The sequence below is a fragment of the Cygnus olor genome, chromosome 22 (genome assembly GCF_009769625.2).
Source record: "Cygnus olor isolate bCygOlo1 chromosome 22, bCygOlo1.pri.v2, whole genome shotgun sequence".
Taxonomy (NCBI): Eukaryota; Metazoa; Chordata; class Aves; order Anseriformes; family Anatidae; genus Cygnus; species Cygnus olor.
In genome coordinates, this window is record NC_049190.1 from 5,949,782 (window position 1) to 5,975,442 (window position 25,661).

Consider the following 25,661-nt stretch of genomic DNA (forward strand, 5'->3'; position numbering starts at 1 on the left):
GGGGGGAGCAGGGGTGGGGGCAGCCCCCTCTCCCTCCGGCCGGGCCGGGTGGGGGATCCCGGCTGGAGCGGGGAGGGGGGGGAGCGGACCGTACCTCTCCCGGGGGGGGCGGGAGGGGGCGGAGGGGAATGAGTGCGCGCTGTTTCCTCTCCCCCCCCCCCCCCACTCGCGGGAGCGAACGGTTTATCCCGGCCGCAGCGCTAAGGAGCCGCCAGCTCCGGGCGCCATCTTGGGTGCGACTAAAACAACAAGTCCAAAACCCCCGGCGTGGCCCCGCGGCGCCCCCGGGCCGCGCTTCCCTCCCGGACCGTCCCATCGCGTTACCTGAGGGGGTCCCGTGCGGGTGGCGCGTCCCGGCCGCCGCCGGCGGCCCCGCGGCGGCCCCAAACCCCCCCACCTGTCCTCACCTCACAATGGTAGCTGCAGAACGGGAGGGGGGGGCGGCCGCCCGGGCCTCATTACCATAATCTGCCTGGCAACAGTCTGCGGCGCCGCGCGCTGATTGGCTGAAACGCGGCCGCCCGCCAAGACGGGGCGCAAAAGTCGTCAAGAAAAGAGTCGGGAGGCAGGCAGGTCAGGGGGCCGGGGTGCAAGGGGAGGGGGGGGGCAATCCTCGGGGGGGGGGAGAGACCCCTACCCGGGGCTTCACTCCCCCCGGGATGCCCTCCACCAATCAGAGCGCCGCTCTCATCCGCGCTCCTCTCCGCCGGGCCCCTTCCCGCCAATCCGAGCGCTCGTCTCATGGCGGCGCTCCGCCCCCCGCTGAGGGAGGCGGTGTGGAGGGGGGCGGAGGGGGCGCCCCCTGGCGGCGGGGGCCCGCGGCCCTCAGCCCCCGGGGCCGGCGGACGACGGGGCCGGGGCCCGGTTCCCCTCCCAGCCCCTCCGAGGGGCGACCCCGCAGCTCCCCGTGGGCTCCCGCCGCAGGGGGACGCGTGCCCCGCCGCCGGGGGGCGCCTCACCCCCATCCCTTTGCCCCCTCAGTGCTCCTCGCTGCGGGCTCCCCTCGGAGCCGCGCCTCAGCCCACAGCTAGTAAAATGTGTGAATGGCCAAACCCTGAGGAAATGCACCCAAAAAATGCTCCCTGGGGCTCCGGGGTCCCCTCAGGGTTGGCACGGTGGTACACGGGTCTGAGCACCACATGCCAGCTCGAGCAAGGGCAATAATTACTGCCATTGGGAATTTGGCTAATTGGTCATTCCGGTGGGGTTTATTGCCGTATTTTTGTCACTGCACCTAAAAGGAGTGTTTGTAGTATGGCGGCATGGAAAAATACAGCTTTGTTGATTCCGGAGTTGGGATGAGCGTATGCTCAGAAAGCCATTCGGTCCAGCAGGGATTTCTCCGGCAAAGATTTCTTCCAGGTTTATCGCCAAGCGCTCCGCGCGCCGTGTTTGTGCACCAGCACGCACAGCAAGCGTTGGTCCTGGCTGCAGACCCTGCAATGGGCTCTTGTGGCCAAGTGACCCAAAGCCCAGTGATGGAGGAAGGGTAGATTTTGGTTAAAGATGACTCACAGCTTCTACAAAAACTGGTTCTCCTCCTACTCTGCCCTAGGAGAATAACAGCAGGGTCAGTTGTCAGTGCAATTAAGCTACTTCTCCACTTTGTCTTTTAAAAGCCTGATACAGTCTTTTAAATTGAGGCCCAGGTGTATACTGAAGTCATCTCCATTTGTACTGACCTGTCCCTTCCATGAGCAATCAAGATAAAAATCAGAGATGCAAATTTTCTAACTTGTGCTTCATAACTTAAATCTTTAGCCAAGAAAGATTTTTAAAACTGAAGCGAGTGGAATTGCTTACCCAATTTGGTTCTGTTTTTTCTCCACAGTTGTTCTCCGCTCCTCTGGGCAGTTCTCTTAACTTGAATTATGAAAGCTATGGAGTCAATTTCTTCCTCTACCCTGTATAACAGTTTCAATTTCATTATACCACGCTGAAATGTTGGGATAACAAATAGCACAAGAAAAAATATAAGACCAAACAAAATTGCTTTATTTCCCACATGTCTTAACAGCGATTTGTACTCATTTTAGAAAATGAAAGCGTTTTCATGCTGTTATATTTTTATTTGGGATTTCTGAGAGTCTCCCTAACATTTTGAAGACTTGAAACATTTTAGAACTGACTTGGATACAAGTGTGGTATTGTGTCATGTTTTCATGCAACTACATTGTTCTGCAGTTGAGCACAAAACAGCGTAGGACTTCACGGTTGTCCTTTCCTGGCACATGGGTCTTGTTCTCAAAGTTATTTGGGGATATTTTCTTCCTTTAGCTTGGAAAGACTGATTCAGGGCAAGTGCACAGTGGATGTAGCAGGCTGCCAGATGCAGAAAAAGCATGCTGCTCTGATTCATCATCTGCAGTATCTGGAATCTGATGTAATGCCCATTGTATTTCCCACATTTAATGTGTTCTTTCTGATGGTCCAGCACAGGCTTTGTTTTTCCAAAAGCCTCGTGCTGCCAGAGTGAGAGAAGCCTTCACATTAGGTTAATTTATTTATTTCTAGTTCTCATAGATAGTCCAAATAATTTCCCTGTTCGCCTGTCTGGAACAGTGCTGTAACCCTTCATTGAATCCTCCTTTCTCTCATCTCCTGGGTCATCAGGTCTGTATCTCCATCTGCATCGTCTCGTTTGTATACTGCTGTTTCAGCACTGCCTCTGCTGCATGTGTCCTGCCTTGCCTATTTTGTCTTCCCCACGGCCTACACGGCTCGTTTTTCTGGACCGCAGCGCTGTCTCCCACGCAAGCGTGGGTATTCTCATCCTCCCAGCGAGGGCCGTGCTCTCATTTCAGGCTCCAGCTGGAAAAGGATGCTGCAACCCCGCCCTGTTTCATTTACTTGCAAATATCTTTTTGACCCAACTCATCTTCTTGAGCATCTGCATCGCCTAGTAAAACCACTGTCACAAGTCCTTGCCTTAACAAGCAAACCCCCAGACCTCCTCCCTCCAGGACCACCGCTCCCTAAAGCTGCTCGGCGACCCTCCAGCCTCCTTTCAGACCGCCAAAGCTTTTCTGTTCTTTTCCTGTCCATATCTCTCTGTTGCTGCTTTTGTTGGGGCTGATTTTTCATGACGTTGTCCCATTCTGAGAGGCATGTAGATTAAAACATGACAAAGAAAAATGCTCAAGTGCTGTAAACTCATTTGAGTTATGTAAGCAGACCGTGCCTCGCTGGCCCTGTTGACCTCTCCAGACTACATCTGTGCATGATAAGTAGGCACTTGCATCCAGGTTTGCAAATTAAACTGTGCATGGCATTGGGCTGTGCATTGTAGTATCCATTGAACTTCCCTTGTGCAAGGCTGATTTAAAATACTAATCTAGAAGATGGAAGAAAATGTTTGTTAGAACCTTCTAAATTATATTGCAACTGAAATGTGATTACTTTACATCCTGCATGGAGAATACAAAACACGGTGAAGGTAATGATACGAGTTTACTGATTTAGAGTAAGCCACAGAAAATTTAATTAAGATTGCTTCATGTAAAACATACAAATGTAACAAAATGCTCCTGTTTTGGTTTCCAGAGCCATTCCCCCCAGAGAAGAAAAAAAAAAGTTTCTTTTTAACAAGGTAAATTATTTCCCTTATTCTGCAAGGAAAAAGTTTCACTAAAAAAGTTTGGCTGTAACTGTGTTTTAATAGCATCTACCTAATAATCTCAAAATTGCTTTTACTTAAAACTAAGTGAAAGGTATACCATTAAAGGAAGCATTTCATCACATACATTCACTTTTGACTACCTCTTTTTTTTTTTTTGTCATTCATTCCCCAACATTAAATACATATGGTCAGCAGGCAAAATAAGTGACAAAATAACAATCCTTATTGTGCCTTCTGTAAGAAGCACATCGAGTTTTAGGAAAAGGCAGGTTTTCAGTTCTCCATGAACACCTACTAGAAGCCATGCCGTGGTGTATGAATTGGGAAAGTGTGTTCTGGCTGCAGAAATGCCTGCAGGAAAAGCACTTTGCCATTCGCATGCCACCATCTCCCTCCTCCGTTACAAAAGGCTGCTGCTTCTGAAGGCGTCTTGAGACCTGAGTTCAGTAGGAGGGAAAAATCAACCACAAAAGTTTGGCGTTTCACAAGATCCGAGGTAAACTGCATTTGTTCACAGGCTTCTCCAGAGCAGGGGCCATTTTTCATTCTTTTTGTGCACGGCTGCTACAGGGGAGTCCTGGCCCATAGGCAAGGCAGCAGCTTGTGGCAGCAGTACATGGCCACGCTCACAGACACGTAGGGGAACGCTGATGCACCAGAGGTTTTTTGCATTTCAAGACTTTCTAATTAGAGCGTTTCCCAGAAGCCTGCACTGGACAGATGTAGTTCAACTTCAAATCCAGGTCAGCCACTTGATCTCGGATTACTGTTCATTTAGTCCCTGCAAACCTCTTCCCCGAGAAGGACGTTCAGCCTTCACGCGATTAGCCCCACAGCACTTAGCAGGACACAGCCAGCTTTGCTCAGGTTCAGGTGCCACCACCAGCCGTTCCTGGTCACACAGGAGCATTGTCGTTACGGGAGATACTTGTGCATCAACCGCACAGTAAACAAAGGATATCTTGATTTCCTCTCCGTTAAGCGGGCTGGGATGATTCCAAACTATTCATGGTGTTTGTTGATATTTCTGAATTTGCTAGAAATAAAAAGGTTGACCAGAAATAGCAAATATTTTCTCTCAGAATTAGTACTGTATCTAGGCATCATAATAAAGACTCGTTGCAAAGGATTTAACGGACTTCAGTTTTCTAGAACATTTTCCTGTGTCCAGCCCTGGGAAAGGACTTAGTACAGGTCCGTTTGACAGCTGTTTTCTAAAAAGAGAGTGAGTTGATAAAATCAGGCTTAGCCAGCCTCTGCTGGGAAAGAAGGGATCCTTCAGAGATATTCCTCGTACTTCTGGATACCTTTAGTTGATAAAAAAGGAACATGGAAAAAGTTTGGTGATAAGTTATGTTTGATGCTTGAACTGCAGCCACATTTTCTGAAAACCTTGTTTGGTAACCTAATTTAGGTATGTGCCAACCACAGATGCTATGTACCCGGGCTTTTTGTAAAACAGCAAAAAATAAATTTCCTGTCTGGGGAAAATCCACTATTCATTTCAACATGTACCAAGATGGTTAGTCTGTCTCCTCCCCAGATGCTCAGAAGTGAAGAAGGCAGACCCTTCTCCTCAGTGCAGGAGTTAGAGGGGGGTTCCCAGCCACCGAATCCCCTGCATCACAGCCACCACGACGTATCTCCTGAGCAAGCTTCCTGTTAAGGGAAGTTGAGTTTTTTTTTCTTGTAGCCTTGACCGGGAGACTCCACTGGGCGTCACTGAGGACAAGTAAGGGAATTTTTTTTTCAAGGCCTATTTCTACTTATTTGTTCTCATGCCAAGATTTTTGCATTGCTTAAAGAGGGGACTTATTTTTTCTTTCCCCAGTGTTTATTCTCCTGATGTATTTATAGACAGCAGTCATACCCTCTCCTGGAGTTTGTTTTGTTAGACTGCACGAGTCACATTCCTTTTATCTTCTCCTGTACAATATGTTCTCCAGTCTCCAGTTTGTCTTACTAGCTCCTGTGGTGGAGCGCCATAACAGAACATTTGAAAAACAGTTTAAGTTATGTGATACATTTGTTGAAACAGTTTCAGAAAGCCTTATTGATTTTTAAGGAAAGAAAGCTTCCCCTTAAAAGTCTTCAGCTCCTTACAAGAGAATAGATCTCTAACCTTGTGAGAGCACCCACCAGCCACAGCCCCATCCAACAGAGCCCAAACCGGAGACAGCAACTGGAACCATCTGAAAATCCAGATCATCGAGTGACCCCGAGGAGATGAGGCAGGTCAGTACAGCCAGGAATGAAACCCCCAGGCCACGATACAGCCTGGCAAGGGCAGCCGAGGTTAGACAAAACACAGCAATGACTAGTCAATCTGTTGCCCTACAACAGAGCCACGCTCCTCCAGGATCACTCAGGTGAGGAGTCAAATCCCAGGGCTCTGCTTAAAACGAGCACCTGGGCCTGTGGGTGGGCACATGGGTGGGGGCCCCGGGTGGGGCTGTTTAGGGTTAGTAAGATTTATTAGTGGCCCCAGGTCACTAACGTGCTGTGTTGTTGTCTAGGTGCTGCAGGTAAAGCCTTGTTCCTACAGCAGCTTTGGTTTTCTGCTAGGCCTTCTATGTTTTGATGTGGAGTCTCTCTTAATATAATGTTATTATTCTTCCCCTTTTCTATTAAAAATCTATGGGCCTGAGCTAAAATAACGATTTAAAGTTTCAGGGGTGGTTGTGTGTTTTATTTATGCCTGTTTATTCCCCACCTTGAAGCTTAAGGTTTTCATATACTGCATTTTTCAAGTTTCCCCCCAGCTCTCTCCTAATGATCAAGAAGCTGGAGATTTGAAAAGAAAGCTACCACTGATGTTTTCCCAGAGGGCTTGGGGATTTCGTTGTTAAGTGTAAGAAAAACAACCTTTGTAATGTTGGCAATGTTGCATTGCTATCAACATCTCTGGTATGTGAGACTGCAGTGTCCTGTTTGAATAACTGACCCTGCAGAGAGAGCTGCACAAGCAGACACCTGCAGCAGCATGGGGCTGTATTGATTTAGATGTCACTTTGGATTACATTCAAAATATTTTTGCAGAGTAGTTCTTTGCAGTTGGATATGTCCTTCAAGAGGATAGTTGTCTCAGTGGAAGAGAAATGTTTACTTTGGTGACTGATTAGTGTAAAGGAGGGGATGTTTTGAAACTAAACAGAGTTTGAAAGGTAAGTATATTCCACCCACACTACAGACAGATACCTGAATGTCTTTGGAAATGAGTGTCTTAGAAGAACAGTAGGTATCAAATGGAGCAAAAGTATAGCGAGTGCCAAGATTTGTCAGTGAGTTCAATGCTACCTTATCTCTAAAACTGACAAAAGGAAAATGGTATCATCTGAGACAGCCATTAAGCTTGAAGCTGCAGCCTCTGCCCTGGTACAGATGGCTGCAAATGAAAAACTCCTGCTGCCAGCCAGACAGGAAAAACATGGAAATTAGCAGCCCAGAGGAAAAACGCAGAGCTGCCCAGAGCAAGGAATTCTGGCAGGTCCCAGACCATGCTTCAGACAAATGACATTGGAGGAGGGATTCAGATACTGTACTCTGCAAGGAAATGATGTATTAATCTGCTTTTAAGAAATCTTAGTGTAGTGTAGTGAACACAACCCAGTTATTTTACCTGATTTTTTTTCCCTTTCTTTTCCTGTTGTTTTTCATTGTAGGAAATACTCCTCATTGTCAAAGCTCATGTGATGTTATTCAAGAGCACCCAAATGTTATGTTTTCCAGGTGTGCCCAGACACCTGGCCAGCCACCAAACAGAGGTGTTTTCTTCAAAGCAGCGGATTTACACGGTAAGGTGAGCATTCATTCTTTCAAACAATTATGATAGTTCTTAGCATTTCTCTGTTATTACAGAGTTGTTCAACTGTTGCTTTGAACTCTCGTAACCTCAGCCTGCATACAGTGGCAAAATTCAGGATTTGCTCGCCTGAGCATGAAGCTCACAGTAAAATATTTGCTGCAGTTCCAGCTGACAGTGCTTGTGTGTCCTGCATCACGTTAGGTTTGCTCTGCCTTAATTTTGCAGGAGCCCTTCTGGAAATTTGTATAAAGAGTTTTGCTTCAGTAGAATTGATATTTCACAGTGCTCTAAAATCCATTTGCTCAGGGAGGCAATCTTTAAAGATAATAAACTATATTTGGAGCTCAGGCTGAATCTGTGCTGTAAGTTCTATCAAAGGATCCCAGAATTTGATCCCTGATTTTCAAAATGATTTTAAATTCTCTGTGTAGTGAATTTGACTGCATAATAGAGTACCAGAGTAATAGCAGGGCTATTTCTTAAAGCAAATTTGCAGTCACTTTGATCAAGAGACTTGCCAGCTGCAGGCCCATCCAAAAAGCAGCCAATTTTTGCACTCAAGTGTCTTTTTTGCCACCATGGTTAGATTGTCCTGAAAGTTGTTATTCTAAGTGCTGCGTTATTTAGGAAGGTAAAGGACAGGAATACACCTAAGATTAGGTTATTTTACACTTCTGAGATCAGTCTGATAAGGCTGAATTAATCTCCCTAGTAAGTTCTGTTTCATCCAAGAACATCCTATTAAGCTGAATGAGCCACTTCACATTCTTGCTGTCCTTCTCAAATGCAAAAGGTTGTAATGAAATATCTCCTTCTGCCTTAATCTTTGTAATGAATTCTAGAGCATGGCTCCCCTTCTCTGCCCTCTGCTCACTATTTCTCTACAGAACTTCTAGGAAACCTGCTGGTGATACCTGTTTTCATTTCTTCCTACACAAGTTCCTCAAAACATTCCACCCTACTTTAAAATGCTAGAAACTCCCAGCCCAAAAGCTATTGGCATGCAGAGTTAAGTCTGTGGCTCGTGCTTTTCCAGACTGTTGTGTAGGTACAGATAATCACAAGTGACTGCCTTGCTGGAACCAGGGACATTAAACTTCTCTCTGGCATTGCAACTAAAGCAGGGTGTCCTGCACTTTGAAATCCCTCTTCGTAGCCCAAATGTTTGAAATGTTAGTTAGCTCTGAATTCAGAGAAATCTTTGTGTTCTTGTTTTGTTTTTCACACACACTTTTGTTAGATAATCTGTGACCTGGGGGAAGAAGTGATCTGCCAAGCTTTCTGAATCCCTTTCCAGCAGCAGAGGCTGGTGTTGGTGGAAGGGTTGAAGCAGGCACCTGGAAAGAACTGGGTTGTCTGAGTAAGAGATGACTCGCTTCAAGCAGGGCATGAAGAAAAGGAAAGAGGAGGAACCAGCTGCCTACCTGAGCACACCAAGGAGCTGCAGTGAGGAGCAAAATGTGCTGGAGATTGTTTAATAGGTAGTTTTCACAGACCTGGATCAGAAGGCTGTAGTGCAGCCCTGGTACTTTTTTCTCCCAGGATGAATGCAGCCAGGACGTCTTACACCAGCCTGGCCTCCGTAGGTGGTGTAATAGTGGGCAAATTATATTTTAGTGCTGACTGGGTTTTGAGCTCTTTCTTGTGACTTAAGCGTGTTGGATGAGTTTAAATCTTACTCCTCTGTAAATTTCAATACCTTTTGACTAAGAATGAGAAAACAATGCACGTTCCATGCCAACTTCAGACATAGGTAAACAGTGATGTTATTGCTATTTCCTCAGGAGTCGTGTTTTTTGACTGTGTAGGCAGTATCTGAGAAGAAAACTTTTCTCTTCACTGACCTTGATATTCAGATAGTCCTCCTGCTAATCTGGTAAGTGCCAGAAAGGATACCTGGCTAGCGCTCATCACAAGGCGGTATATCAACACAGCCCAAGGATGTCCTGCTCTCAAACTGGCTATACTACCTCCATCACTCCACTATACTACCTCCATCACTCCAATTTACTAGGCACAAACAGAAGTACTGCATTCAGCCAGGACTAGGTAAGGTGGTATTGTCTGCTGTGGTCAGTGTGAGAGCATCCTCAGTGGTATTAGAGGTATTAACAAAGGTACGCGTTGGTCATCACAAACCCGCTGTCTTCCTAGAGGATAGAAGTGCAAAGGGAACCTGCAGTAAATGTATAAAGAAATGGCTTGTTTCTAATTTGGGGTTTTTAGAGCATGGTTTTGATTCTTTGGTGCTTCCTCAGACGAAGCTCCTGTTAAAGTAGATACAGTAAAATTAATTAAATGACTATGCGCTAGCTGTGCATTGAAATCATGGTAGCAATACTTTGACAGCTTGTGAACTCCTCATTTGCTTCCTGTGAAGCAATCATTTAAAACTCATTTACTTTTCCAGTTTCGGGTTTGTGTTTGATTTCCATTCTCAAAGCTAAGCGAAAAAAAACAATGCCAAACATGAAACTGAGAAGTGCAGTTACGCTGCTAACTAAATCTTGCCTTTGCTTAATCTTTTTTGACCCATTCACTTTCTGTCATGGTGGCTGCAGAAACTGTACAAAATATTTTACAAAATACTATTTCAAATAAATAGAGCAACTCCAACACTGCAAAAACACGTTAAAGACACAATCAAGATGAAAAAACAATTCAGTATTCCTTTAAAGCATACTGGGAATCTATCTCCTTTCAGAATCTTTCATCAGGTTTTCTTTAACACCTGACATATTGGTTGATAACATAAATACAAAATAAAAATGAATGAAAGAGCCCTCTACTGTACAGAATGCAGGGTTCCTTCACGATGAAATACTGAATAGTGAATCATGCAATTGTTGGAGAGCTGTTGGCAAGTGTTTGAGTCAAAGGCAAAAAACAGATTTAACGTGTGCAGTATTTTTCCTTCCCTTAATTTAAAGAAATATTTTCCCAATGCAAGAGCCTTTAAGGAAGAGAACAAATTATGTAGCCATAAACTCATTTGATTCTTATTTTTCATTGCTGTACTTCTTGGATTCGTTTCTGGTAAATTATTTCTTGCCCCATGCCAGATGCTCTTTTCATTCACAATGAAGTAATAGTTCTTTGTTAGTGATATCACAGTATTATACCACAGTCCTTATTGTGACTTCTCAAATTTAGCATACTGAAATACGTTCTTTGTTTGTTGTTTGGGGTCTTTTAGATCTAGGGCTTGATTGAAGTCAGTCTGTAACAAAAAAGAAGGAACAGAGCCCAGAGAACTTGGACAGTATGCAATTAGCAGAAAAACATGGAAACAAAAGAAGAGCAAAAAGAAAAAGTTTGAATATTTGATATATCCTGTCTCTTCTTGTGTAGACAGAGGAAAAACATGAAACAATACTTGTGTGATTTGCTTTTGTTCAGGCTTTGATCTGGTGTAGGTATTTAATTGCTGACCCTGCCAAGGGATCTATCCTTGTTCCAGTCGCAGGGTGATCTGCAGGTGGCATTGGCTGGGGGGACCTGGGCTGGGTTCTGCTCCTGTTCCCCACCACTCTGTGTGGTCTCTAGCCAGAGCTCTGGTGCTGCACCCATTCGCTTAAGCAAGCGTATCCAAATATGAATAATTTCTAGTTCTTTAACTGAATCACAGGGTTGGGTTCTTCTATACATAGGCTAGAAACTTTGCTGTTCCCTTTTAGGCATGTGATCTGGGGTTTTGTATCACGATGACACACTTCCATCCTGGGCTGGCATAAGACTTATTAAAATTGGTGTGTGTGTTTGTGCCAGTGTCTGTGTGCGTAGAAATGAATCCTTCTGAAGGATTATGTAAAGGTATATTTTCCAGAAGACAGAACAAGTACAGGGAAGCCAGTTTAGTTACTTAAGGCCTGATCATTCAAGGAGTGAGTGGAGCTCTCTGGATTTTCAATGCAGGCTACAGCACTTCACACCCACTGGGTCTGTGTCAGGTTGTAGGGGTGTGTCTATATGTACACATGTATATGTACGTGTTTAAGCATACATTGATAGAAGGACATAATTGTGTTTTTTCCCCTTAAAAGTAAACTGGTTATTATGAAAGAATGTAAGATGGAAGACATTCCTTTTGAAACTGGTAAGTAAATATTAGTTTAAAATCTTTGCAAGATAAACACTTTTTTGGATAGCTTTTTGGCCTTTCTGGTCAATGAAGGAGCTGTTAAGCAGGTCTGTTATCCAACTATTTTTTCAGGATGAATGGAGAAGGGGAGATATTTGTAGTACCTGATAGAATACTGATATATTTAAATGTGCTGATACATGAGATTTTACAAAAGAGAAAATGTGGTCACATCTTGCCCTCATTGTATTCCACTTGAGACTGCACCGGGTTGTATGTTGAGGAAAAAATAAGCCAAAAGCAGTTTGGGAGGAAATTATTAAAATGAAGATAAATGAAGATATCTGGCTGACCAGAAGAATCTGTATTAATGTAGCAAGTGTTACATTACTCATACTGCAATGCTTTCTGAAGCATATTTTTGTATCATCACTTCCCATTTTAAATTCAGGTTTTAAATCCCCAAAGGGAATTCACTACCAGCCATTTGCATTTTAAAGTGAAAACTCAAACTTCAATAGAGTGCTCTACTTCAGACTCCTTTTATATACCTTAGCCAATGAGCTACATCTTGGTGGAGGCCTTGGAGTCGACTGAGACAAGTCAGAAAAACTTGGAACATGCCTTGTTTTGCTTTATATAATGCAGAATATGCTGGTATCTGTGCAAAGCTCTCCTGTGAAGCGGTGCTTTCATGAGTGTGGGATGGAATGCCTTTGGGGGCAAAGAAAGACCTTCAACCTTTGGCAACCAGGATGGCTAGATAACAGGCTACTCCCTCTTCCAGTGTGGGAAGAGAAATCATAGTTAAAAAGAAGTTGTAAAATACAGAGCGGCTTTTAGTTCAACCCTTTGCAAGATGGGGGAAAAAACAGTAGGTAAGTTACAGAAGAAGCAAGATGGGTTTTCTTAAAACAAAGATCTCCTGGGGGCTGACTCATCTTCTGAGAAAATGTGATTCAGGAAAGAAATGAAGTGGGCTGTTCTCCCCCTCAGGCCATGGGTTTGCAGGTGGAAGCTGTAAATGGTCCACTCCTTCCCTTGGAGACATTGGGATTCATCTTCTGCTCACATGTCCCAGTTCCTTTAGCTGCGTCTTGCTTTGTCTTCATTCCACTGAAGCAGACTTCAAATACATATATTTCTTCATTTCTTATTGCCAAGAGATCTTGTGCTCTGACTTCTTCCTGCTGAAGGCGTTTGAAAGCTTTGAATGTACTGCTGTTACTTACCTTCTTGTGGTCTTCCAAAGAATTGCACGTTTCAAAGGTCATAAACAAAAACCAAAATGGTGTAGAGTATGAAGCCACTCTTTTAAATGAATTTATAAAGGAATAGTACTAGAGAGCACTTTCTATTTTTGGGGTGTTAAAGTATCTGGACCCAATTGTAGCGCAGGGTCTGCAAGTATGAATCCCTGTGCCTAGGAATTCCAAAATCCCACCAATTTTCCCTCAAACTTGGTTGAAGATTAGGCTTTAAGTCAGAAAACGACCCTTCAGCTCCTTCCCAAAATGTGTTCTGGTGGCAGGAAGTGGGAGGCAGAGCTTCTAGGTCATCTTCGCTGCTGTCTCATGCTTATTGCCCTTGTCTCCAGGTTGCACATTTCAAGAAACTAAAATATTCCTGTGTTGACTTAAGAATGACTGGGTAGCTGGAAGCTGTGAGGCTCCTAATGATGATTGCAACAGGAAATGTCTTAATATTTGTTTAAACAGAATGATGCAAACTGCAGCAATCTGTGATACCAATTGAGTCGGGGGGGCTTTTTTGGTGGAGTCACTTTGCTCTTAAGTGCACTAGGAAAAAAAGAAGTACTTGAAGTATCATGCTGCTGACAGACAACAGTTACTAGAAATAAACCTTTGCAGCATCAGACATGAAATGTTCAATAGACGTGAAATGTCTCCTCGGCTTCTCGAAATTCCTTACTGTCTGTTCCTGTGTCGTGTTACTACTTAACACACCCTGTTGCTTGCAAACTGAGTAACTGTACAAACAAGCGATGGGGGAGAAATGAGGTGACTTCAGTGTGCCACAAAAGAGCTTGTTAGCACAGGTTATTCCATGATGCCTGATGAAACGCGCGCTGAATCAGACCTGATTGCAGAAGGAGGGGTAGATTTTGTTGTTGAATTGCACTTATCTTCAAAGCTGCTGCAGATGATTCTACATTTATTCAGCAGGAAAAAGTCCTGAATTTTTACATTCTATGTTGCTCATTGCTGTGCCATTTGTTAAGATGATTTGGCTTTTAATCCACCAATGAATACTGAATGAAGAATTCAGTCGTGAATCAGATATCTTCTTTTGCTTGCCAGTAATACAAGCCATTTTTATTTTCAATTTCAGGTTTCTTTTACTGCACAGGACAAAAATAAATTATGAGAGAAAAAGTTAAAAATTGTTCCTCTCAAGCACCTCTCCCGCATCAATGCTTAATCTTTCCATTATGTGTGATGTCATTAATCATCCTACTGTAATATTTGACGCACATTAGTGGGACAAATTCAGATCTAATATAAAAGATGCAATAATACTGACTTATGTGGAACTGTAGCTAATTATAACATATTTGAATTTTCATCTTTCATGAAAGACCTCTATAAAATGAAGAACCTTTTACACTGCTGAAATGAGTCTGAATGAAACTGGCAAGCAGACAAGGGGAAGAAAGAAATGTTGTCCAAGGACAATAGGAGAAATTTAGGCATCATAATGACCCAATAACTGGAAAGTATGTTCAGTTGTTAGTGGATTTTTAATTGTCTTTTTCTTTAAGTTCTCATATGGCTTCTCTGCCACAAATTGCACTGTTCAGCCTATTCAAGTTGGAATGATTTGGTTGCCCACGATGTAGAATCATAGTTTTAGGTTGGAAAAGACTTCAAGATCAAGTCCAACCATCAGTCTGACCTACAAAGTTCCACCACTAAGCAATGTCCCTTAGTGCCCCATCCACGTCTCTGAAATACCTCCAGGGATGGGGATTCCACCACTTTGCTGGGCAGCCTGTTGCAATGTTTGACCACCATATGAACAACTGATCCTACCATTCTCTGAGACTAAATAACATTCCCGTCTTCACAGGTGGACTAGAAGAGATAAAGATGACAGGAAGTCTTCAGGCCACTGCGGTAATATATGATGATGCCAAAGGGGGAGAATTTACAAAGTATTTTCTGCAATGCAGCCTCTTTCCTCCCTTCTCCTCTTGTGTTTTGAGTTCCATGTGTCAAATCAAGTGTTTGTTACAGCTCTTTGAAAACACATTAGACTTGAGATCTGGCGCTGTGTTAGGCACGGAACCAGAGCAGTATGGAAATGGCCATCAAGAGTTAAGGATTCATTGATGTAATAAAAGGTAGACTTTTCCTCCCTTCCCTGTCAAGCCATTTTAAAGATGTCTTTGAGGAGAAACAGGCTCATTGTCTACCACTATTTACTGCATCACATCCTTTTTCGCATATTCCTCTGCTAGTTTTCCTCATGCCTGCAATTACTCTTATTTTTTAAGGTACAACTGTTTGCAATGTATCTGTTCTTATTTATTCTTCATCCTTTCGTTCTTCTAAACTCCACTGTATTTCTGTATAAATCAACTATTTTAAACTCCTATCTGTTTCACCTTATCTTTCAAGGCCTAGAAGGTCTCTGTCTTTTTTTTTTTAATCTCCTTTCTAGGGAATACCTTCATCCTCTGTGTGTACCTTATACTTTAACTCCATTCTTTTTCAGTGAACTTTCCTTCTTTGCACTGCTGCTGGACTTTCTGTGCCTTGTTTGCCACATGTTGTCTTTCTCAGTTACAGATGGAAGTCTGAGTTGCAAAACAAAACTGCAGGAACCCTAGATTTCCACAAAGAAATTTTGCAGCCAAATATAGATGTCCAATACCAAAGTAGGTTGGCAACTTTCTGATATTATTTACAGGTTTTGGAGAAGTGTTATTTCCCCAAGGCACTTACATAGCTGGATGTTGGATTGAATTTTAGTTTACTAATAAAAGTTTTGTATTGCCTTACAGTTCTCAAACAGCCTTGTTCACCAATAGAGGACTTGTCCTGAGCACAGTATGGCTCATGATGAGTTGTGGCAGTTAACTGTATATCATCCATGCAGGTTGGTTAATATAAAGAGTGCTTGAAGGAAAAAAATATATTTCTTATTGCTGAATTGTAACTGAATTAGGAGTTCTTTCCACTGAAGCACACCATATGTTGTGGTTGTTTTCTAAATTGAGTTTGCATTTTACCTCCTAAAACCAAGGCTGGCTCAGCTCTACCTTCGCAACCTCTAACTTGCACGTATCTGTCATGTAGAGCTGGTATGAGTGATATGATCTGCCATTTAAATCTTCAATCAAGTTTTTTAATTAAGAGCTGGATAACATTACTGTTCACAGGCTAGATCAACTTTATGCTTTAATTTGTGGAGTCTAAGAGACTGGTGAGAATATTCAAAGGCTTTCTCACTTTTATGAACTCATTCTCCAGTGCTGGCGTGATTTCAGCACATCTGTTTGCTGAAGCTGCTGCTCCCAGTGACTTTACTGGTATCAGACACATTCCTCACTGACTTCTCTTCACCCTTTTTAACAAGAGTTTAACATTGTCCTTTTAGGGCACGGTTTTGTGATCATAAATATGCTCGTTCCATTTACACAGTTGTGGTCTTGCCAGTAATAATGGAGAGGTGCTCGCTTGAAACATTGCTTACAGAATAAGCAGTACTGGAGGATTTTTCTCTCTAAGCCAGCCAAGGCTGAGCACAAGATTCTCAGTGCATCTTTTCTATAGGTGTGCTGGGAAAAGGATGCTAAAAGCCCCGGAACCAAGCATATAAAATAGGGTTCTTGGAAGGAAATGAAAGCTGCTACCTACCTAACAGGGTTAGCAATCGAAAAGGCATCCTAGGGAATGCTGCAGCCTTGCAGCAGTTCAGTGGTACTGTTGTCAGAGGCAACAACCGATAACTACCAGTTCTAATCTAGAATATATCTACACAGAAAACGTCGACACGCAGTGGTCATGGCTTCATGCTTCGTAGCATAACCTGCTGCTATGATGTTGACTAGTACTTACTTGAAAGCAACCACCACCAAAAGCTTTCATGATCCCTGCCGAAAGTGCTTTTATTTTATTTTTTAACTGCTGGAATTGCATTTGCATTTTGCTGTGTAAACATGCTGTTAGGCAGCTCTGGACAACCATCTGCATGATGAGGGAGATCGCTCCGATCCCAGAACAGCCATCTCACAGCAGAGCCAAATGATACTCTATGAGGCCACTGGCTGTGAAGTCTGTGCTATGCATTTTTGCTACACGGTACAGAAACTCATCCACGATGTATGGAAAGCTCCAGAAGTTATAACTACTGTGTTAAAAAGGATTAAGAGGCTCTAGACAAAAAGTGTGTGAGTTACTTGCACTTCCATAGAACCTTTCACCTGAGGATCTTAAAGGGTTTTACTGACATTAACGAAACCTTTCTGTGGCTCACTGCGTATATATTAAACACCATCTCTACATTAATGCCAAGAAAAATGGGGTAGCCCTAGAATGACTTTTCCAGGGTTGCACAGCTTGGTGCAAGTGATTCTACGAGGTGTGACAGATCATCGGTGGGCTTTGGAAGGTAATTTTCAGACATTACTGCAGCCTGACACTCCACCACCTTGCACTTCTACTCCATGAAGGCTGCATAATAGCTGATGGATCATGGCAATGGTAAATCCACTCACCCTCTGTTTGCTTCTTTCACTGTTATGTGCCCTATGGCTCTAGTGACAGATCTATGCTCTGTCTCAATCTCCTTTTCTCCTCGCCCTCCTGCAATCATGTAAATTCAGTTGTATTCAGAGCTCCTGATGACCACGAAGGAAAGAACAAGATCTCCTGGTTTAATTTTTTTTTTTTCTGTGGAGGATTGATTTCCATGTGAAGGGGAATCAATTAGTCTTAATGAATTCAAATTTAATTTGTTGCGTGTTTTTTAGGTAGTACACTGAGCACTGATGGTCTTGCTTTTGGACCAGAATATGCTGTTTTCCAGCCCTGTGATAGGACTTCAGCTCTTACGTTGGTGTGTCTGCAGTGTAGTACTAGGAGAAGGATTTGTTACTGAAGGTGAGAAGTTAAGCTGAGTTCATACCTCGTGCTTATCTGTGAGACTTCCATAAAAGTCACCAGATTGCAATGGCTTGTCAGGGAAAAATGAGGATAATGCTGTTCTAATCAAGATAGTCTCAGTAAAAAATAAATAAAAAATACTCCAAAGTGGATCAAGTATTTGGTATGTCTGTGTATGTGGATGCTGCTTTTTGGGTGTGTGTGTTAACAGCCATTGTACAATAGTTTTATAGGTGACCGAATAGCTTGAGACAAAAGACTTAAGTATATTCTAGTTGGACCATTGTTCAGATTTCTCACACGGGTAACAAATGGCAATTGAAATTCAGTCTCATGAGGACCCTCATGCTTTGTATGCCTCTGAACTTGGACATTTGTGACTTATTTCTAGAAGTATTCAGTAACCTGCAGCCAATTACTTCAGTTTCTGCTTTACTCCAAGAATCACACCATTACATACTCTAACAATTAACAAGCCCTATTTTTTTTGCAGCCTTTCTGACATCTGCAAAATATGTTAGCTCACAGAGGTGTTGTGAGCATTATATTCACCAAGCGCTATGTAAATACTAAGTATAAAAAGTGTATTAATTTATATAGCACTTTAAGTGCTGTGTAAATTAAACCACGAATGAAAGCCTCTATCCAAAGATTTATAACTAGCTTGTACTTTGTGGCCTGGGGAGAAAGAAAAGTACCTTCTTTTACTTTTTTTTTTTTTAAAAAAAGCTTAACTCTCAATATCCTCAGTTATTTACTGGTGTATTTATATTGCACAATAAAATATTTACATTAAAATGTATCAATTTTCAAAAAACTAACTCCATTTTCCAACTGAATTTGGCCATGTTGAAAAGAAAATTATATACGCCAAAGGACTGCAGTAAAAGAGATTTAAAGGCTTTCAAATACTATAAAAAAGAGACTATAATAAGTGACTAGTGGACCAGTCAGCTGTTTTAATTAAAACTGGGCCATGTATTGATCTATCGTCCAGATTTACCCCCATCTGCAACGTTTCGGCAATATTCCCTTTAACCATTTCAGAAAATAGCACTTGTAAGAGACACTAAAGAATACGGAAGTTGAGAATGTAAATGTTTTATAACTATACGACATTTTGTACAGAGATCTTTCTTCCACACCGTGCAAGTGGCATATATATTTTCATCCAAAGAGTGAATCTACAGATTCTATAGAATATTCCTTTCCAGACATAATTATAATTGATTTCGTGATTGTTACTGCTTAAAGAATGACAAGTCTAAAATGTACTGGGTTAAATAAATTTTTTAAAGGTGTCATATTACCCAAACGCTGCTCTTGCCTTTGAAACCAGTAGGAGCTTTAGTAGTTATGTGTTGAAGGTGGGCATTTGTCCTCCCTGAGTTGAGGTATGTTCTTGTTGTAGAAGCCAAAGAGCTACTAAAAAGGGACTAATAAATGCTTTGCACTGGAATGTAAAGGCTTCTGTATCAGCAGCTGTGCTTGGTATCTGTGCTTTGTTCCTGAAGGGCTTGCTTCATTTTGCTTAAATTTCTTTTTATAAGTAACGTGGTGAAATTGAAGCAGGCGATGCAAATGTGGTACGATTGGTTTTAAAGGCAGAAACATGTCCTTAAATTGTGGCACCAGCTGTGGCAGAACATCTGCACTGAAAGCCACCGCTCACGTGCTCGTTGTTCAAAAGAAACAGGAGGCGAAGCCGCTTTACACCAAACGGCGCACGAGCAGAAGGTGATGTATCACTGGGATAAGTACCTGTTATTATTAAAGTTTACCGAGAGCTTTGCTATGTTTACAGAAGCAGGCAGCAGCGCGTGCGGCGGTAATCTTGTCAGGTAGCACCAGCCTCTCTGGGTGCGGGCACGCGAACGCCAGCTCCTTTTGGGGTGGCTGCTGGAATGGAGCCACCTAACAGTGCTGTCTTAGCTGTATTTTATTGAAGAGTGGAAAAAAGGGAAAAAAGAGCTGAAGTGTCTTTTTATTATGATGAAGAATGAAGGTGCCCAGCGTACCAATAGGTTGAGTGTTTGTGAGAGGACGCAGACGTAGAGTTGGCTTTCTGTTAGCCCAGGATCCCTGCTTTTTATTATTTTTAAACGAGGAAACCTCCCCATTTCCCTTGTGGGCCAGGCGACCTGCCCCTCGCTGTGGCGGTGGGCAGGGTACCAGGAGGCCCGAGGCCTTCTGGCGCCGCCCCGACGGCCTCACAGGGCGTCGCGCTCCCAAAGCCGCCTCAGGGCTTTCCGGCCGCCATTTTCCCCCCGGGCCCCACAGCAGCGTTCTCCCCGTGGGCGAAGCCCCCACCCCGGCGCCTCCCCCTCCTATTGGCTGAGCCCAGCGCGGCTCCACCCCCTCCTCCCCCGAGCGTACCGCCCCGCCTCCGCCCCGCGTCCATTGGCCGTCGCTTCGGCGCCTCTCCCTGCGATAGGCCGGGCGGCGCGGCGGGGGCGGGGCCCAGCTCCGCGGGGCGGGGCCTGGCGAGGCGGGTCCCGCGGGGGGGGCGCGGCGGCCGCAGTAGCGCCGGGGCGGCGGTGGCGGGCGGCGGCTGGCGGTGGCGATGGGCTCGGCGCGGCGCTTCCCCCTCCTGCTCCTGCTGGGGCTCGCCGGCCCCGCCGCCGCGCTGGCCGGCTACATCGAGGTGGGTGCGGGGTGCCGCGGGGGGAACCCCCGGGCGGGAGCGGGGCTGCGGGGGGCGAGCCCCCGGGGGAGGAACGGGCTGGGGGTGCTGCCTGCGTGGGGGAGCCCCGTAAATCCCCCGGTGTGCGCCGTCACCGTGGGGCTGGGAGCGATGCTTGGGCTTAAAGGGCGTGCTTTATGCGGTCCTGCTCGAGTGCTGCGGCTCCCGTTTGCAGAAATGCAACTTTACACGTAGAGGTAATTCGGGGAGGGAAGCTGCCCTGAAAATAAAAACTTAATATAATCTATCTGCGCGGGGTGGGTAGGGAAAGGAATCGTGGCCATTAAAACCTGGATGCTGCGAGATCTATCGGAGCGAACCAGCAAAACAAAGAGCAAAGTGTGCGCCCAGCTCCCAGCGCTGCGAGTAAATAGAGTTTAATAAACCACGCCTGACCGCTGGTCGGAAAGGCAGAGCCGCCACATCGTCCTGCGGGGGCTCTGCGTTGTTCAGGGACGGGTAGGGGACGGGTTGTGGCTACTGGTGGATGGCCTAAAATGTAACGGGCTTGGTTAAGCAGAACATCTGCCTCGGTGCGATGCAAAAATTGCAAGCCCCGAGCTGTTAGTTACCAACCGGTGATAAGCACGGCCCTTTAATATTTTGCGTCTTGTGTGAAATTAGCCCAGGACTTTCGCTCTGCCCTCTTATTCAGCCGTTGCCAAGGAATAGTATTCCGCCTAATTTTTACTGGTGTTTCTGTTAGATTGCTGTAAATCAGTGGAACGAGGCAATAATCCTCTTGGGAAAAAGTTGCGCTGAGGTTATCCTGCAGGGATGATGCCGAGGCTCAGCAGGGCTGGTCCGAGGGACCCCAGCTGATGCCACGGTCAGGTTTCGTGCTCTTGCCTTGGTGGCGGGGGACTGTCCTGGGTGGTGGCCACGCCAATCTGATCTCCTGCACCTGTTGAGAAACTCCTCCAGCTGTAGGTCACTTCCTCTGGCATATCCGAGACAAATTCAGCTCCTAGTGGCATGTCCCTTCTGGAGGCTGCACTTGCTCACGGACTTGCCTTTCAAAAAGCCGACTTCCTCCTCGGGAAACAAACCTAGCCGTAATTTTATTCTAAAGCCTTGAGTCCAGCTGAAGAAGCGGAGCCCGGGATTCAGAATGGGATTAGTGAAGGTTTTGGCACCGAGGGGAGCGCACCGGCGTCACCCACCTGGCAGCCCCGCGGTGTGGGGTGCTGAGCTGCTGGAAGAGGATGCACCCGGAATGGTTCCTGCCTCCTTTCTCAGCGGATCGCCGTGCCTGTAGCGGGGCTGGGTTCAGGGGCTATGGATTCGCTCCCAGGCTGCGGCAGGCCGGTGCGTGCTGACACAGATCAGCACCAGGCTGGGGCCGCACTGGTGCGGCGGGCTGCCGGTGTTCGGAGGTGTGTGCGCGATCTGCTCCTGCCGCAGCATCCGCATCCTCCAAAGGCATGACAGCCTCCTTGGTCTGCTGACACAAAATGTCAGTTGTGACATTTTAATTCTTTTTTTTTTATTTATACTGCATCCTCTACCATTGTCTTGTCCGTGGGGAGCTGCAGCTCTCGAGTCTTTCTTGCTGCCAAATTTTTTTCCAGAATATTATCTTGACGCAGAGCTTAGGAAGTGAAATGGTTATTGTTCTTGTTTTCATCATCGTTACTGGAGGATACCAGGTAATGTGATGAAAAATGTATAAGTGATTGATTAAAAATCAAAAAGACATTTGAAAGTGTACTAGAGTTAAGGAAAATACATAGCGTTGTCTGTATTTATTAGTTTAGTTGAATTGGCACGGTCCCATTAGGTGGATTTTCTTTTGCTCGATTATCTTGGCTACCAGTCCCTGTCCCTGGAACACCCGGTAATCTTCTTATCGACTACAATTTGTTTTTCTTTCTTCCATGCATGGGGGAAGGGGAGTGGCAGATTTATTTATTTTTTAATTACTGGCGGATAAACCTTTGAATAGGGCGTTTACTGGGGCTTGTCGCTGGTGACAGTCTCCCTTTCAGATCGTGGTGCTGGCAGATAACCTCTGACAGCCTCTCTTCAAATGAATTTGAATATAAGAGCTCAGAGAAAGCACGGATACCCAGCAGAATAATGGGTTTTTCTTCCCAGAGCAATGCATGTCGTAAGGATGTATTCGAATTCAGTGACTGTTGTGTTTTGCTTGTGAAATCTAGGAGAACTTCAAATAGTTCACTGATGCCGACTGAAAAAAGAAAATAAATCTATTCTAATTTGATCTGTATTCCAATGATCAACTACTTGTGCTGTGCCCTCAAGGCCTTTAAAGATGCAAAGTTTCTTTTTTATCACTTGACCTTTTTGTGTAATCGAATCTGAGCAATGCAGACTTGATACTGCCTTTTTTTTTAATCTCATTTTTTTTTGAGTGGTCTTTCTCCAAAGCTATCTTGAATGTTTCTGTTACCTGTCTGCCTCAAATGACCAAGATTTGGGGTGAGAAAAACAACATGCTGTCTTGCATCAGAATTGTGCAGTTCTTGTTATTTTTATATGGTGTGTTTAAATTCTCACTAACAAAAATATCAGTCGTGTGCCATTTCTGCAGACCTTAGGGACTTCTAATTGCCTGCTGCATTGAACAAAGAACTCCACCTAGGGGAAATTTCCACTTCTGTGTTGAAGTCCTGAGTAGAAACAGCTCAGTAAAATTCCAGTCTTGAACGTGGCCTTTAGTTTGCTTTCAGTTCCCACAACTTCACTTCCCAGTAAGTGTTAGGAAATATACTTTCGTATGAAAGCAATTAGATGCAGTGCCTCATTTAAGCCTAAAGCAGAGCTTCGCAGGGGCAGAGATGCGTGTAAGGAAATAAAGCGAATCAAGTGGGCAGCTGGTATTGCAGAGAGGCTCTGGAATTTCTGCTGCATTGTAGAAGGCTACGTGAAGGTAAGCCCTGCTCTTCGGAGAAGGCCTTCAGCTCTCCTTGTGCTAGACGTGGGAGGGCATCTTGTTTATGACCTCTCTTATGTGTTATTTAGGTGTTATTATCTCTCTACCTTGGATTAAGTGTTTTTGTTGTTATTAATGTCCATTGCAGCACCTGAGAGCTATTCAAAATCTGTTGTATGGGTGGTAGCTTAAGCTGCATTTGAGTTTTGTTATATATTGCACCTTCTCCAGTGCCTTATAGTGCAAGAAAGAAAGAATATAGTGCCTGTTCTGTGTATGTCATGCTCCTCTCTAGATTTTGCTTGTAAAAAAATTGCCTTTGCTTTTTTCCATTGTATGTGTCTTCTGGAGGCGTATGGACTCAATCTTGTAAACATAAGTTATTTTGACTGTAGCATCTGCTTGTACAAATGTGCTTAAACCATAACCTTGTTCTTCAGCTGAAAATACAAGGAGTATGGTATCCCCAGCTATTCCTTTCTTGGTAGAACAAGAAAGCTGCTTTCTGCACTTTAGCATCTCAGAATCTTCTTGTTGACTGCTTTAGGGTGTATAAATGGACGTAATCCTTCAGCTGTTTGCTCTCATGTTGCTTACATGCAGTAAAGCTTACTGCCATTGATTTTTTTTCTTTTAAATTTAGTTCATGCAGTCAGTGCCCCGAAATCTCGTTAAATTAAGATGGTGCTGGCTCTTAATTGGAGTACTTCAGATACTTGCAATGGCCTATAAACCACTCTGGTAAGGCTCCTACTTCAGAACTGTACTCAGCTCTACAAGATTGTCCCTTTTTTCTCCAAAAGTGTTGTCTGTGCCCATAATGGGCATGCTTCGATTCCTCTGCTAGCAGTGAGTTTGTCACTGCTAATGGCAGTGACAGGCAAATGGCACGTCCTATCACTGGTTTAACCTTAAATGGAGCCTGCGAGGCACATAGGCTATTTGCATTTTGTATTGCAGTTTTGAGTTTCCATTGTCTACAGGAAGGAGTTGTGCCATTAAATCTCAGGTTTGTGAGGAGAGGACGTGGATTGACAGCACTGTGTAAAGTCAGAGCAACTCCTCCAGATATACATCTTTATTTAGTGAATGGAATAAATCATCAGGCTTCTGTTTACTGTGGTTTATCCAAAATGACACACAGTGGCTTCTTATTCTGGATACTGTGGGCTAGAAGGTAACTTCATCACATTACCACCGTTATGTCAGTGGGACAAGTTATGCTTTAAGTTGGGTGCTACAAGGGGGAAAACCAAATGAACCTTCATTCTTGAGAGCCTGTGCACAAGGAAACGTGCATTTCAGGGAAAACAGATGGATTTTATTTTTATTTTTTTAGTAATTTCTTAAGTTGGTTGCACTTTCAATTTATGAATTCCTGCAGTGGTGAACAACTAACTCCCCAGTTAGATTTTGCATATGGATAACAATTGTTTAACTTGTTCAGCTTCTTTTCAGTTAAGGAAACAGTCAGGAATATGTACTTAACTCTCCTGCCCCATATGAGAACATGAAAAATCCCCATAGAAAAGAGAAGAGAAGTTAAATTCACTTTTTCTTCATGGCTCTACGATGGTCAGTGAGTCATAATGCTTGCTCTGCAGTCTCATTGGGCTGATTTTAATATTCAAAACTTCATCTTTGTCTGCATTTGTGAAACTTTAACCTCCAACTTGAGACAAATGATCAAAGTGGTAATCTTCTGCAAATGGTGTTAAACTAATCTTTCTAGCACAAAATGTAGCCTGCTCGGCTTTTTTACGTAATCAGGTGTCCACCTGATCAGAAACGCATGCAGCTAAGCTGCTTACCAGCGCTTCATCACCAAGCATTACAGCGGTTGTTCTGTGTATAGCCAGCGGGGAAAAGAATACCTTCGTTATTTTTGAGGGATCAACCCATATATGCATTAAACCTCGTTATAATGTTTGGTTGTTGTTTTCTGTGCTGTCAGCAATGATCATGCTCTTGCAGGAATTGAGGCACTGCAGAGCCTTAGTACCTCCAGCAGCGTGCTGTCTCCTGACCAGTGCGCGGAGTCATGCGGGGCCGCTGTCTGTGGCGTCCGATGTCTGATCTCACTTTCCATTTTTCTTGGAAAATCAAATCACGTCCTCATTCTCTGTGTTTCACGGGGAGAGAACCGATAGTGAAAGCACCCTCGTGGATGAGGCATGGTCCGTGTAGTCTTTTGTTTTCTGCTGCAGGCAGTCCTGATGCCTGAACATGTATTTCTTTATCCATTTTAGAGATCAATACTTGATCTCTCCTGGCCTACTGACAGAATAGCCTGAGAATTTTTGTTGTTCAGCTCCCACGATGTTGGTGTGTTGACTGCAAGGATAATGGCTTCGCCTGAGGTGCTTTTTCCCTATTTTTTTTTCTCTACAGAACCGTGTTAGGCCTTGCAGTAATTTTTAGCAGTAGTTTTGGGGAAGTCTTGGAT

At 44.2% G+C, this 25,661-nt stretch overlaps 2 protein-coding genes and 1 long non-coding RNA gene across 18 annotated transcripts in view; 2 read left to right on the forward strand and 1 right to left on the reverse strand.

The window, feature by feature from the left end:
• The window catches only part of PRDM10 (PR/SET domain 10), a 45,331-nt gene extending 44,782 nt beyond the window's left edge, over positions 1-549 (reverse strand). For 2 of the 4 annotated variants that reach the window (XM_040534618.1, XM_040534615.1), the window contains exon 1: positions 325-440. The gene's annotated coding sequence lies outside the window, so the exon portion shown is untranslated. Of the gene's footprint in view, positions 1-324 lie in introns of all 4 variants that reach the window. The other 2 variants (XM_040534622.1, XM_040534623.1) reach the window with 2 other exon arrangements.
• On the forward strand, positions 326-19,900 carry LOC121058730. 6 transcript variants are annotated; one of them, XR_005814322.1, is made up of 4 exons: positions 326-573; positions 1,832-6,783; positions 7,282-7,413; positions 8,665-13,851. It is a non-coding gene; the product is annotated as an uncharacterized LOC121058730 (long non-coding RNA). The 6 variants fall into 6 exon arrangements; XR_005814323.1 differs by lacking the exon at positions 326-573 and having other exon boundaries at positions 722-6,470; positions 6,664-6,783; XR_005814325.1 differs by lacking the exon at positions 326-573 and having other exon boundaries at positions 722-2,367; positions 2,949-6,783.
• A 229-nt stretch (positions 19,901-20,129) lies between these two features.
• APLP2 (amyloid beta precursor like protein 2) overlaps positions 20,130-25,661 on the forward strand; it is a 48,022-nt gene continuing 42,490 nt past the window's right edge. For all 8 annotated transcript variants that reach the window (XM_040534637.1, XM_040534638.1, XM_040534639.1 and 5 more), the window contains exon 1: positions 20,130-20,280. In XM_040534637.1, coding sequence (XP_040390571.1) covers positions 20,200-20,280 — 81 coding nt within the window. In that variant the 5' untranslated portion in view covers positions 20,130-20,199. The remainder of the gene's footprint in view (positions 20,281-25,661) is intronic.